Source organism: Procambarus clarkii, chromosome 44 (genome assembly GCF_040958095.1).
Source record: "Procambarus clarkii isolate CNS0578487 chromosome 44, FALCON_Pclarkii_2.0, whole genome shotgun sequence".
Lineage (NCBI taxonomy): Eukaryota > Metazoa > Arthropoda > Malacostraca > Decapoda > Cambaridae > Procambarus > Procambarus clarkii.
Window position 1 is genome coordinate 12,906,595 of NC_091193.1, and position 15,719 is coordinate 12,922,313.

The 15,719-nt window shown below is 43.8% G+C and overlaps 1 protein-coding gene and 1 long non-coding RNA gene across 9 annotated transcripts in view; one reads left to right on the top strand and one right to left on the bottom strand.

Moving 5' to 3' along the window:
• LOC123745277 (uncharacterized) overlaps positions 1 to 15,719 on the bottom strand; it is a 77,602-nt gene that overhangs the window by 13,154 nt on the left and 48,729 nt on the right. For 2 of the 8 annotated variants that reach the window (XM_045725647.2, XM_045725652.2), the window contains exon 2: positions 10,810 to 10,893. The exons of 2 other annotated variants lie outside the window; for them this stretch is intronic. In XM_045725647.2, coding sequence (XP_045581603.2) covers positions 10,810 to 10,893 — 84 coding nt within the window. Of the gene's footprint in view, positions 1 to 9,971; positions 9,993 to 10,809; positions 10,894 to 13,360; positions 13,525 to 15,719 lie in introns of those variants that run through there. 4 more of the 8 variants (XM_045725646.2, XM_045725645.2, XM_045725648.2 and 1 more) reach the window with 4 other exon arrangements.
• LOC138350252 (uncharacterized) lies at positions 1,563 to 14,946 on the top strand. The gene is made up of 3 exons (XR_011222019.1): positions 1,563 to 2,868; positions 14,440 to 14,528; positions 14,674 to 14,946. It is a non-coding gene; the product is annotated as an uncharacterized lncRNA (long non-coding RNA).

Sequence of the window (15,719 nt, forward strand, 5' to 3'; positions counted from 1 at the left end):
TTTAAGAACAGATTGATAAATTAGTGTTAAACTTACTGTGGGATTTAGTATGCACAATACGGATAGATTTAGTTTCCAATTGTCGGGGAGAGGAATATGTTAGGCTTATCGAAATCTCTATAATTAAGGTCGAGACATGACAAGTTATTGGTTATCAGACCAGTTGGCATAAGGTACCTGGAGCTTTGCAATTACTTTATTCACTCTCGTATTCTTGAAGATATCCTCACAGTGTACCCAAAATTTGCCAGTGCAGGCTACTAAACATATGGTCCTGTATGACTAACCATCCTGTGTGATGGGGATTTTTTAGCATCACCTAGTTAGCTTTTTTGCCACACTGTACTCCACTTCATATAGTCTAGGGTAGCTGCACTAATGCAGATGTACCTAATGTATTAATAAAAAAATAAAAAGTCCGTATGATCTGCAACGACATTCCTTTACATTTCTATAGCCTACTCCAGAAATGTATTATTAAACGTAAATTTATATCAATCCTCAAGCGCCTAAACCGTACATCGTCGGCCTTGAATAGGATAACTTACACTGCATGCATAATGGCCTTGCCTATGCTCGTCTAAAGCTGTGGCAGACTCGTTCTAAGACGCATTTGTAAATGTTAACGTACTGAGTAACCTAAAAAAAAATGTTTTCGTGTTTGTATAAACATTAATTCTAATTTATAAACACATTAATAGCCTACGATTGGATAGGTTTGGTGTTTTGCTTCTGTTAGCAATTGTGTGTATTTGCAGTGTGGATTCTGCAACCTGTCATCATGCCAGGCTCGTTAAAGCAGCGGCCGTCCCCAGAAGCGTATTCATCAATTTTAACGAACTGTGTAACAAAAATAGGTTTGTTCTCAAATATTATTATATAATAAAATTCAATGTATAGTTAGGCGTTGGTTGGGTTGGGTTTGTTTAAGAAAAAATAACGTAGTAGTAAAATTTAATCAGTCCTTATACCTAACTATTCTAACCTATTAATGACAACCTATAAAAAATCTAAAATGATGTGATCAGCTTTTTTTATATATTTATTTCTTAACTACTTTTTTCTGCTTCATGTAATCCGTCACACCACGCCGGCGCCAGGTTGACAAAAATACAAAACAATAATCATCTGACCGCATAAATGTAAAGGCAGCAAATAGGGAATTATTTGAGTGATGATAAAGCATGGGTGACGCGGGGAGAAAGCAAAGGGGGGGGGGGCAAGGAAACTGCAAGATAGGAGAGGTGAGGGAGGAGAGGTGAGGGAGGAGAGGTGAGGGAGGAGAGGTGGGGGAGGAGAGGTGGGGGAGGAGAGGTGGGGGAGGAGAGGTGGGGGAGGAGAGGTGGGGGAGGAGAGGTGGGGGAGGAGAGGTGAGGGAGGAGAGGTGAGGGAGGAGAGGTGAGGGAGGAGAGGTGGGGGAGGAGAGGTGGGGGAGGAGAGGTGAGGGAGGAGAGGTGGGGGAGGAGAGGTGGGGGGAAGGAGAGGTGGGGGAGGAGAGGTGGGGGGAAGGAGAGGTGGGGGAGGAGAGGGGTGAACGCATCCACAAATACAAGATTAAAAAGATTAATTTTTAGTTGACGGCTGCTTATTTGAGCCCAATATTGATTAACACTTATTCACTTTTTTTTAAGAATTAACGATTGGGGTTTAAGCATTTGGTTGTCCAGTTTACAAATTATGAGTAATGGATTATTTGAGCTTAATTTTAAGCATAAAATATGTATGTCGACGATAAAGTCATGATGATTACGTCATAAACAGCGAAACACAAGCTGCCATGAAGTCATGTGTAAATAAATAAAAACTATCAAAGGCATCTCGCTGAACCTGGTCATGTTAAAAATTAGAGGCTTCAGCTACATCGTAAATTCTGACAATATTCTTCCAAAACATTACTATAAGTATTTTAAAATATGAATTAAACACTTTTACCAATATTAGTCGTTCTGGGCAGTTTATAAATTCAATAAAACTGGTACCTTGCTATTAAAACTTTATAACAATTAGCCTATCACCACTTCTCCAGCCAGGGGCTGGTAACATGACCTGTTTAGATACTGGCTACGGGTCGCTGGCCGACGCTGGCTCGTGTTACTGGAGTCGGGGGTGGGGGCTCATGAAAATGAGCTGGTGTACGAATGGCAAGTATCGTGCGCTTGTGAATATCTGCCATACTACAGCAGTGGTGATCATGTCCGTCCTTCGGAATCGAAGATGACCGTGACTTCAATATAGCAGGTGGAAGGTCTGTGGGTGTCAGATGATGGAAGGCGAGACCAATCTGGGGTTCGGAATGTTCGCCCACACACGGATCATATGGGTGCTACTGTAGAGGTAGAGGTTGCTCTAGCTTTGCGCGCGGTACGTTTCCTCTGGGCCTCTGCAGTCTGTCAATCTCTGTCGCACGGGCCCCTGTGGTGAATTTGCTTTTCCCCAGTTAGACGGTCCTGAGCAAACGACTCTCAAATATTGAGGTTGATATCCAGATCTTTGAGGCCCACCTTGAGGCAGTCCTTGAATGTTTCTTCTGCTTCCAACTTCTCATGCCCTGACATAATTCTCCATACAGCAGCTGTTTTGGTAATTGGCTGTCAGGCATTCTGACAACATGCCCTGCCCATTTGACCCGAGTTTTCTGTAGGTGGTGTGTAGACGCTGGGAATACTGGCCCCTTCCAGGACCTCCATGTCCAGGATGTTGTCCAGCCACCTGATGTGGAGGAGTTTGTGAAGACAGCTTAAGTGAAAACGATTGAGCTGTCTCAGGGTAATGTGACTAATGACCGGACCACCACCTGGATATTTACGTGGAAATGTGTGATGGACTGGAAGCATATTATGGTTCCAGTAATAGTGTACTTGTGAACTGGTAAGTGAACCTTTGTCCTAAACAAATAATATTCCCAAGTAACTGCATTTTATTATAAATTACTTGTTTAAAATATAGAAAGTATATGCATAACTTTTTTTCCTTGAAAGTCTGAATTTTTTTAATTTTTAATTATTAGGGGGAAAACGCCAAGCCATTACGACTTTATAGCACTGGGAAGGGGTCAGGATAAGGATTTGGGATGGGACGGGGGGGGGGGGGGGGGAGGAAGGAATGGTACCCAACCACTTGGATAGTTGGGGATAGAACGCCGACATGCATGAAGCGAGACCGTCGCTCTACCGTCCACTCCAAGTGGCAGAAGAATTTAGTTTTCTGTAAATTAAATTCTAGGGGATACTCAAATAGTTTTCGAATTTCATATTTCACAATAAGAATAACACACCGTATTAAGGTAACCTAACCTAATGAAACCAATTTTCAGACTGAAGTATACATTAGCTCTTAGCATCTTAAAAAATTATAAAATATTGGTACTGGCTAGGAGAAACAGATCATTGTATATAAATTAGGATGTGGGCTGGCACGAATGGGATCTTTTACACACCAAATTTAAAACAGATGCAAACACACAGGCCCAAAAACATGCAATCAAACTGTAGCGAATACAAAAATTAATACACCCAGTGTTTGAGAACGCGCTAACGCACTTAAATTATTCAGATCAGTTTCATGTATCTAATTCGATACTGTCATCGTTAAATTCAGCTACTCGGAACAAAAAGTTGCAAGTAGCACGGGCTATGGTGAACCTGTAGTGGACTTCGCTCCCTGGCACAGGAGCGGAGCTATAACTTGTGGATACTGGCGTCGATTGATTGGTAAAGATTAAGCCACCCAAGAGGTGGCAGGGCATGAATAGCCCGTAAAGACTGGCGTCTTGAGTTGAGCTCTTATGTTTGCGTGGTGGTGGAGTGTAGTGACTTAAAGCATACTGAAGTGGAGGGCTTGCTGGTGGCAACCAGGGAGGAAGCAAGTAGAGGGGCCCCAATGGTGGCAGCTTCGTCACCTTGTTACTTTCGCGGGCCCCAGTCCACCACGAGATACTTTAGCGAGACAGGCTAGGCATTTGTTATGAAAGGCGCGCGCAAAAGGTAAACAAACTTTCATGTCAGCCCCGCTGCCGTCACTCATGGTCACTTGACCTCTCTCGTAGTATCTCTTCCTGGGTCTCCTGTCGCCTCACGTTTGATTATTCAATTACAGCACCTCATTAGACAAGATTCACCTAGTATATGACCACTCTGGTTTATTTCACTCTGGGCTTTACGGGCTCACCATAGCCCGTGCTACATGGACACTTCGTCCCGAGTAGCTAAATCTGAAACAACAACATTTCACTCTGTAAATTATTGTTCTGGTTCAAGTTTTATCGTCTCGCATCTTGCAAGATTAGAGTTCGATCCAAGTGCTATATAATCATACTGGCTTCGGTTATTTTCTTGCCGATTTTGATTCTTTTAATTTGTTCGTGTCATATCTTCTGATTACTAGGCTGTCCACGGGATGGGTATGGGGTGCACAATAAAGAATGAAATTGAAATACTAGGCTGTTTCAATGCGCTACCTTGCGGTAGCGTATTGAAACATCCCAACATAACTAAATATGGATGTAGCGCATTACATTTCGACCTAACTTATGTAAAGATGAATTTACGCATCTTTACGCAGCCGCGTAAAGATGAATGTTTAGAAGTGATTAAATTTCAATGGACGCACGACATACTGGGTTTAATCTCAGTTTGTGCTTCTTAACATTTAAGCCAGCATATACCTTTTGATGTTTAATAAGGCAAAGCTGTATCTTTGAAATAATATGAATATAAAAATGCACTTACATTTAACAATACAGGGAGTTGGAATTCTTCCTGAAATAATAAAGCAATCTTGATCTCTTATAAAGTTACACAACTGTTTAACTGATCCATACGCCAGTCTGCTCGCAGCCACGTCCAACAGCCTGGTTCCCGAAACCAACGCAAGGTATAGGATCGTAGGATTCTTAATTGATGAGTCTTTAATATTTCTTTTTTTGGTATTTTATACTAGGCTTCCTGAGCTTTAATTTTGGGGACTCCTTAACAAAGAATATTTCTCTCGCCACGGTCTGACAATCTACGGGTGCCTCCTCTCGCCACGGTCTGACAATCTACGGGTGCCTCCTCTTGCCACGGTCTGACAATCTACGGGTGCCTCCTCTCGCCACGGTCTGGCAATCTACGGGTGCCTCCTCTCGCCACGGTCTGACAACCTACGGGTGCCTCCTCTCGCCACGGTCTGGCAATCGACAGGCGCCTCCTCTCGCCACGGTCTGGCAATCGACGGGTCTCTCCTCTTACCGCTTGCGTGTTTAAAACTTTAATTCCAATGTAATAACCTTTGTGGCTTACTAGCCTTAAGCCTTTTGACTGGCTCGCCATGTGATAGCACTTGGCTAGCCCAAGCTATGTGTGTGTGAGTATTTGATTTTATCGGTGATAAGGTTGTAGCACGTACGGGCTACAACCGTCTTGGCTGTGTCCTGCTTAGACTTCAAAGCTCGAGAGAGCACCGATTTTATTCCAGTAGATTTATATTGACAGCTAGTAGCTGACTTCCCTCATTGCAACTTCTATGGATAAATATATTATTTTACATTCGAGTTAATTTTCTGTTAATGATGATCGTTTTCAATATGGGTTTGTACAGGTTAATAGTAAAGTTTATGTTGTTGAGTCACAACCAGTGTATTCAACATACACTTTTTCATTTACCTACTAAAGAAGGAAATATGGTTAGAGTGCAAGTATTTCAGATATTTGATCATTCACAATAAAATGATTTGCCACTTCATGAAACGCAAGTTTACTTTATCTCTATATTGCTCATGAGGACCCCGGGCCGCATATATTGGGGAAAGAGTGGTGCAATGAGTATTAGATAAGCAATGATTACAGGGATTCCTATGGGTACAGGAAATGTAGTCTGTCGAGGGCAGCCTCGTGTGAACCGGCTGATGTAACTCCGTTTGTAACCGTTTATACATCGCAGTCAAGAGGATTGAGGTGAAGTGATTACTAAAATAATGATGGCGTTTGAGTACCTGAAACAGCAGTCCTGTTTACCTATAGTATATTCTGTAGACAATTTGAGGTTTTCTACTCTTCAAGCTCGGCGTGGGTCTGGCTAATCTTTCGGTAATATGATCACTTACACTGTTGCCCGCAGGCCCACATATTCATTACAACCCGGTTGATGCCGCACTTCCTGCTGGAATTAATCTGCGGCTTGAAATCTTCCACTCTTTGTTCCGTGGGCTCTTTGTTCAATGTTCATACGGTGTTCTCTGATGTGGCTGTGGAACCTCTATTTTTCACTGGGTCTCTTCTGCATTTTTTTTTTAACCTTAGGCTCCAGTCTATTTTATTGTCCATATTTGGGACCTGACAAGAGTATCATCATTGTATATTATGTGATACCTTTTCCCTCTAGAAAGGAGAGGTAAGCCCCAAACACTATTCAATGCTCCTACTTTTATCATTTTCCTAGATTATAAATTTTTGTTATGCTCACTGGATATACGTAGTCTGTCACAAAAGTTTCTTGCCCTGCACCGGAATCGAATCCGGGACTCTCCTTTCCGCCCTTTCCTCGTGGCCAGGAAAATGGCTTTTCCCCGCCCTTGGGTTTTATTGCTGAGCTTTATTGCTATTAACCACACGAGGGTTATTATGGCCCACCACTGGCTCGCTGACCAACCTGCAAATATATTTTAGTTCTGATAATAAGTCAGGACTAAAGTAAACTTATAAATATTCACCAAGAAGTGGAGCCCACACTGTGATTGGCCTCCCCTTCCCCCCCGCCAAGGCCGAACTAAGGCTCTGTGCCGCCGCCGCCGCCGCCCCCTCCTCCAGTGACCAGGAGGGGGGGGGGGAGGGCATTAGTGCTGGGATTAACAGTGATCATCAATTGTTGTGTGAAGCAAGTGCTTGATACTTGTGAATGATGAGTAACATCCTGTCCTCCGACTCGCTTTTCTTTCGAAACATTTTGCTAGCGTGTGTACATACAAGCTTCGGTCTGGATTCTGGTGTGTGATTTTGTTGGATCATTATTGCAAGTCTTCATCTCTGGTGCAAGATAACTTTCTTGGGAAAGAAGATGTCACATTTAACAACTGATTTTGTCGTCCCGGGTGAGGCAGCAGAGTGCTCATGGAAAATGAGCAATAGCAGACACGCTTAACGTTCACAAACCAACGTTGCACAATGAAGATCTTGTTGCCGAGAGAGGGGAAGGAGGAAGGGGGAGGGGAGAGAGGGGGGGGGGGGGAGAGGGGGTGTCAACACCAAACAGTGGGCTTCACTATTGCTGTTCATTAGGTTCATTCATCTCGCCTGGTGAGTGTTCTAGCTGCCACCCTCACTAACGTGTCATACAATATACAAATTTTACATATTAAATAAAAATAACCCACAAAGAACCAAGGAGCGAGTTCTGCCGGTCATAATGTACTACCCCATCAACTGACCGACTAACGGATGCACTCAGAAGCACCCACGTCAAGCGGCTATAAGCATCAAGCACTCAAACAACCCAGCCAGCAAGGTGCGCGCTAATAAAGATAAATATCTGAAGGCTCATTAGCTTGTACACAAGGCACACAAGAGGCTGGATACGAGCTGCCGAGAGAACGCACGACCGACTTAAGTGATAATGAATATTGACATTATGTAGCTGCCGAGTATAGTGATCGTAGGGGGCGACAGGAGTGCCCCCACACTTATGGTCTCCTGTGGAAGGTTTTGGTCTCTGGGCGAAGACGAGTGTGTTCAGACACGAAGAAGAAGCGTGAATGGGAAGAAGCAGAGAAGTGCGAGTGAGGAGACAAGAAGAGAGGGGAGGGTGCTATCAACTCTCTTATTCTGTTTCCCCCTCTCTCGTCTCTCGTCTTAATCTCCTCATATTTCTGTTATCAGTCCCTCATCTTAGCCTCTGCGCTCTCCTACTCTCTTTATCTCTCTCATCTCCCCTTCGTTTCGTCTTCTCCCGCTCACTTACACTCCCCAAATACATTAGTTACTATCCCCATTCTTTCTTTATACTTATTTATCAGCCACGAAGGATAAACAATTTTTTTAACGAGTTCCCGCCACCCACGACCCCCTTGATGCTAGTTCATTTTATGTTCCCTCATTTTCAATGCGTGAAACTAGTCGGCCTTCTCATCTGATTTACCTCAAAATATGTTCCTAGCCCACAAGACTAGCGTCTCTTTCAAGGCGATTTTGTTTATGATAAAAGTCCTCGATTACCTCGCTGCCTTTGAATTTGCATATTACTATTATCGTCCTACCCCCTCAAACAAAAAATATTAAGGTCATCGCCCTATCCTTGAAGGATAGCTTTTATACAATCGATCGCGGCTGTTTAAATGTGCGTAATCATCCTCATACGTTAACAGCCAAAACTACTCCCTCCCCTAAACTGTTAAGTTTTTAACTAGATGGGTTATCCGGCGGTACCCGGGTCTCATTCCCCCTCTTCCTTACCTCCCCCACTTCCCAGGGCCACTCGTGGCAGCATTATAGCATTGCACTTGGGCTCCTACCCAGATGATGAGCCCCGCCCGTCAGCTAAAGTACACGATTACCCTCAGATGGGTATGCGCAAATTATAATATAAATATAATTTGGAAAAGGGATTTGAATCTCATACCTATCCAGGGAGAGGGTCGAGTAATTATTCATCCTGCCAAGATTTCTCTCATGAGCATTATGGGTCATGGGGACCCCTAGAATTGTGGGGGGGGGGGGCCCACTGCAGCCATGTCTTCAGACGGTCCTCTTCCCCTCTCCCCGCGTCTCCCTCTCTTTCCCGCCTTCTATCTGTCCCGGAAAATATAACTCAACTCGAATGAACTCACGTTCGTCATTTTCGAATACACCATGAAAATACGCGGGTAAACGCCTGATATAATCATCAAAATTCTACGGGAAACTCATCAGCATTTCTCTTCTGACTTACTGCTCGGGGGCGGGGGGGGGGGGGGGGGGGGGTGCATTATAGAAGCCTATATTTTTTCAATGTTGTTACTTGGGCCGACGCCAACTGTTTTATGACATTCCTATAACAGCCCCCCCATCCCTCCCTCCCCCCCCCCCCCCCCCACCCTTCCTCCCCCAATGTTTCATGCTGGAACGTTGGGCTAGGCTAGCGACGAGCGTCTAGCCTCCTACTTTTGGACAGACAACCGCACAGATGTTCTATTCCATAGACTTGGATCAACTCTTCCTTCACGTGTTTCCCCTCTTTTGGTGGCGCTTTTCCCCCCTTGCCTCACTTTCTTCGTCTCACATTTCACATGAACGCTATTTCTCCCCGCCTACCTCCAAATGCCCCCGCCTACCTCCAAATGCTAGTTCGCTCTTTCACCCGACCCCTCATACTTACTTCAGAAAGGCAGCATTCTTTCCCAACTCCCCTCCTAGAGCGCGAATGAAAAACTGTTCTAATCTCGTTTATGCTGTAACCCCAAATTACCACATCCCTGCCCCTCCCCCCTCCCCACACACACACTGGACGAGGAACTAGTGTACAAGTTTACATGTACATGTTGATACCTGTACTTTGTTTACCTGCTCGACCTAAAGTAAAGCCACCTATCCCTCTATTAAAGCAGCTTCCGCGGCTTGTCGGGGCGCCCAGCTAGCCAGACTCCCCGTGAAGCCAGCGCGCGTGAAGCCTGCCGTGTCACCACGCTGACATAGTTTCCTAAAATAAAGTCGCACACAGCGGGAAAAGCCCAACAACATTGCCAACAGCAGCGTAACAGAGGAGGAAGGTGGGGGGTAGGGGGGGGGCAGTGTCACCAACGGCAGCTGACGACGCAAGAGACTATAATAACTGCAGTAGGAGGAGATAAATATGGATTAGACAGTGGGAAGTGGAAAGAGGAAGATTGGAGGATCATCGGAAGAAAAGAAGTTACATGATGAACAGAAAAGGGGGACGAGAAAGAACAAGACATATATAAATCAGATTGGGTGGTTATAAATAGGGAGATACCTCGTATGGACCAATAGGCTTTCTGCAGTTACCTTCATTCTTATGTTGTTGTTCTTATGTTCTTAAGATTCAGAGGTATGCCATCAGACTAGTTCACATACTGAGAGGTATGAGCTAGGAGGAAAAACTACGGGAGCTAGACCTCACATCCCTGGAAGACAGAAGAGTAAGGGGGAGACATGATAACCACCTACACAATTCTCAGGGGAATTGACAGGGTGGACAAAGATACTATTTAGCATGGGTGGAACACAAACAAGGTGACTCAGGTGGAAACAGAGTACCCAAATGAGCCACAGACACATTAGAAAGAATTGTTTCAGTGTCAGAGTAGTTAACAAATGGAATGCATTAAGCAATGATGTGGAGGAGGCAGACTCCATACATAGTTTCAAATGTAGATTTGATAGAGCCCATTAGGCACCAGAATCTGTACACCAATTGATTGACAGTCGAGAAGCGGGACCAAAGAGCCAAAGCTCAACACCCGCAAGCACAATTCGGTAAGTATAACTAGGTGAGTACACACACACACACACTATGCTTGCGTACTTGGGTGCTTAGTAATAAATAATTAATAGACAAACAAAGCATTCATTCCTTAAGTAACGCTGCTGGTGGCATCTGGGGAGCAAAGGAAGGTAATTACCTAATCCATTAAATCAACCTTCACATTCTGCTTCAAGTAACCTGTCAAGGTTACCAATGTTGCTTATTTAAGAGAAATGAAGTCCATCTTCACAAGAGGTGTGCAGTGGTGTTAGCACACAAGAGGTGTGCTAACACCACTGGAAACTTCAAGACCATATGATAAAGAATATAACGTAAATGGTACCGAGACAGAGCCACAAACACCCAAGCCACACTCACTGGAGGACGGTTGATGTACGTGACCCCAAAGTTTCTTACTTGATCATAAGGAAACCGACTGCATGCCCCAGTGCCACAACTCACCTGAGGAGAAACACAAATACAATTATATGGACTATCATATATAACTCATGACCAATCAAATGAGATGATAGTTACAGATATCAGCTGGATAGTGATGACGATAGAGAAGTTTGATTGCGAAAAAGATCGGGGGGGGGGCCATGATTAGTGGGAATTTAAAGCCAAAAAATGAATGCAAAAAAGTTCGAAATAAGGCAAATAGCATACTGAGATTTATTTATCGAAGCGTGAGCAATAAAACATTTAAAATTATTCTTCAACTTTATCTTGCTCCAGTAGGTCCTATTTACATTATGCAGTTCAATCTGGGTCGCCGTATCACAGAATGGACATGAATTCACTTTAACGCGTTCAGTGAAAAATAAAGTTAATCCTACTAAATTTGAAACTTTCCACATGGAGATTATTATTATTAACATCTTTGACAAAATCTAATTACAATTTTGCCTAATCTGAGGATTTCAATTAAGTCTTATTAAAAAGTGAGGATAATGCTGGTATTCACTGTCACGCAGGACAGAGGGTCATACATAAGACAATAAGTCTAAACTGTAGGCTGAAGCACATATATATCATGGTTACAATCAATGTTTTAATGTATAAATATGTAAAATCAACTTTCTATTGTGCACTGCCACACAAGGGCAGGGATGGATTCATAAGAGATGCAACTTCAAAATAATATAAATAAAATTGTTCATTCTTTAAAATGGACAAGCAAATTTTGGATAAATTGTTAGGATGTCGTCCAGTACACCAGATTCAATGAAATAGTTACATAGTTGGTGGTACAATAGGCCAGGAGGTCTAAAATCTTTTACGGTTTCACATTCAACAATATAGTGTTCTAGTGAATGCACTAAAGGTTTGTCACAGAGTTTGCAATCTAAATATTCTGGTAGTGGCTAAGCCTCACTAACCTGCCAGATGTGCCTATAGCCAAAGCGAATTACCGCAATGACTACATCACATTGCCTGGTCCGGTTACTGTGCTGACCATACAAATACCTATTATTACAAAAGTTGTCACAGCTTTTAATACTGCAGCTTTCAGGTCTCTGGGCATTTCTTAGTTCTTCTAAATCTGAATTAATTTCTTTAATTTGTATGTTTCTAATAGTATAAAAATAGACGACTGAGCATAACTAGAGGGATATTAATAAAGTATTAAATAAATACTGAATGTATAATTTCAGTTAGTGTTAATTGTTTGATGTACGAGATCTTGCAGGAGAAAGAGAGGAAAAAAATACGCTCGCCTCTAGGTCTTCCTCTTTGACCCACAAGTTTATCCTCTTAGCTTAAATTCTTGGTAAACTGAGGACAAGCACCCACTCACAACAACGTGAGGCTATTAGCCAAAGTTCACAATAAATTATACAGCTCTTAACTTCTTAATTAAAACGAGAAATTAGTGAAAATATGAAAAATAACAACACTTACAAGTGCTGTTTAGCACTTTTAAGTGCTAAACAGCACTTAAAAAAAACTACTTGTGAACAAAAATCTAATTTAATTGAATACATATATGCTGCAAGCTTTCTTTTCCAGCGCCTCAGTGTGGCGATACAGAGGGGAAATGCGCACTGCATCCAGGGTTCCTGCCCGCCATCTGAGGAGCTGGAGGAACTCGACAACCTATGATAACCATCTTTGTAACCCATATGTAACTCCTTTTTTGTAACAAAGTTCAAATAAAGTAAATATGTATGTGTACATACAAAAGAATGGGGGTGGTAGGAGAAGATAATATTAGTGTTCAGTGAGAAACCACAAGGTCTCCTCTGAATACTTTTTATTTTCTTCTCCGAGGCTATGGGTCCCCACATTGGCACCAGAGGTGGTACCCTCACAAACTTATAAACCCATCACTATACATGAAAATATTTCAACACTTGTGAGTATACATGTAGTCGTACTGGTTTGGCGCCTATTCCAAATAGGCTTTTCCCCTGTTAATACTCTTCCCTCGTGCGCTTCAACCATCCACACCAAGACATCCAGCTATCCCAGTCACCATCTTGTCGCACACTGTATGAGGGTTTTCCCAATGTGTAGCCTCGCCTTCCCCCCCTCCCCCCCCCTAACCCGCCCTGTAGCACATGTCCCAATGCTTATTTCCTAACTGTTCTTTGTTGGGTTTGCTGTGTTTAGGGTACAAGCTTCACGTCAGGTGGTCTCGCGAGCCCGTGTTTACTTGTGCCCGCAGCGAGCAAGATCTAGATCGCTGTTGTTGTTGTTAAAGATTCGTTATTTAGAACAAAAAGTTCTAAGTAACACGGGCTATGGTAAGCCCGTAGTGGACGATCTAGATCGCGTAGCCCCACCCGATTACTAAACCTGGTGCATTGATTATTGTTATTGTTACAGATTCAGCTACTTGGAATGAGTTCCAAGTGGCACGGGCTATGGTGAGCCCGTAATGGACTTACCTGGCACAGGAGCGGTGCTGTGGGTGCATTGATACCTGTCCACGTTTTAGTACTCTGTCCAACTGGACCGGGGTTGATGTGGCCACGTGGGGGGGGGTGTCGAAGGTGTGAGGATGTGTTGAAAGTGGAGGTGTAGAATGTGCTCGTGCGCTGTTGGAATGTCCATTTGATCGTTTACATCTCGGCATTACGTACTCCACTGAAATAAACACCAGCGGCTAAGCAACCACCTACACACATTTTCAGGGCACACGCCGCCAAAGTTGTCTCAGACCCCCGTTCAACTAATGCATGAATATTATTACTATACTGACAAATTAAAAACATTATTTTATCCCGTAAATGAGTTTTTTAGTCGTACTTGTTTAGTCCACAAAAGGACGGGGGGGGGGGGGGGGTAGCGCTTGTGTACTTACGAATCAGTAAGGACAATATTACCCTTCCGCCTGTAAGTAGTCGGCGCGCGCACCTCTGTGCGAGGGTGTTGAACCAAGAACGATTGAGTTGCAAAGGCGTGGGCCTGGAATAAATGAGTTGGGGAGAGGGTGACGTGGGCGTGGGGTGGGCGTGGTGACGCGGTCGAGGCATGCGATTGGTCAGCTTGTCCGACGAACTGTCGCATGTTGTCAAACTTCTGAGGTAGGATTTCTTCTATGAATATGAAAAGGGGGAAGAGTTAGCGATCGCACGCCGTGGGGGGGCTTCCGAACCGCACTCCGTGGGGGGGGGGGCTTCCAGACCGCACGGCGTGGGGGCTTCCGGACCACACGGCGTAAGGGGGGGGGGCTTCCGGACCGCACGCCGTGGGGGCTTCCGGATTGAGGGCGTGAGGGGTTTAGGGAACGAGGGCGTGAGGTTGGCGTGGTCGTATGTGTTGTGGTAGCAGGCGACAGATATAAATACTTGGCTCCCGGTAGCGTCCTCGTCTCGTACGGCGCTTTACTTCCTCAATCCTCAGTGCCCACTTTCCCCAGTGTCACCCCCCCCCCCCAGAGTCACCCCACACCCCCCAGAGTCACCCCCACACCCCCCCCCAGCGTCACCTCCCAGCGCTAAAGACAATAGCAAAATCTTGCATTCCAAAGCAGTATAAATTAACTTTTTTTCTTTAAAGGTTATGGGTCTTCCCATGACAAAGAAGGACACATCTTCACCATGAGCTACAGAGTAGACGACTACAGATGCCAGGAAGACTATTTAAAGGTTGTAAGATTTTCGAATTATCTGTATTTTCTTGTGCTGTATTTTCGAATTTGCTGTATATAAAATTTAGCGAGTCTGATTATTTACAAACTAATTATCCCCCCAATTCTACAGTCATCTAATTATTTTAATTTCCAAAGGACAGGAGACAACCCTAGATGTAACTGGGAAGGAGTATGAGCTTGTACATCATCTGCGTGTTAAAAAAGCCGATATTAGACTACCTACAAACGGCAAATTATCCATAAAGTCTTGGTCCAAAGATGTGCATTGAATGGCCGGGTTCCTGCAAGTCTGTCTGTCTCTCTCGTGATGATGCTGCCACACCTTTACTACCAATCCTCGAACATGCCAACACTCTCTAAGCCTTCCAACGGGGTTTAGTACCTTCTTAGTCTAGGCGGTCAACTTTATAGTAATTACCTGACAAATAAATGCCTTGCTGGTCTCTGCGAAACATGCTCGCAACAAACAAATCTGTTATGAGACCTGCGAATGAGGCGCCCCACGTGTGCACTGTAGGCATTCTAAATGTATTCATTTTAAGATGTATGTATAATGTTTAAATATTTTTAAAAATCACTGTAAGGAACATTGTGTATTACTAAGGATGCATTTGCCGAATCAATAAATTAATATTGACCTGGTGATGCTTACCTATCGTGCTAAACAGGAATCAGCAGCAACATTTGGATATTTGCATTTTATACAAAAATAGGACGAGAAAAAAAAAACATTGAAGACTTGCTTAAAAACGCTAACAGACGATTTAAGGCATAAAATGAGAAAATGATTGGCAGATGCAGTTTTGATACTGATAAGATTTCCTAACCTAAGCAAGGATGCAACCCGTGCCTGTGTTTACACACTACGTAAAAACTCCACCATACTAACCTAACCAGAAACCTACGAACCCAATAGGAAACTTTAGATATTTGTGAAACAAGAGATATTACAGTCTGCAAACACCCATGGACTTATGAAAATAGATATGAGAGAGGAAGGTAGATATGGAGAGAGGAGGGACGATGGAAATACGTCTGTGTTTTGACAGGCATAAGTGAAGAGGAAGAGCTGATCAGTTCATTTACCCATCCACTCCTGGCACGGATGTCTGGGGGTGGTAGGCAGGCAGTAGAGACGGCTTGTTGGTCAGCCCTTGCCAACTTTACCTTTCCAGTTTTCCACCAA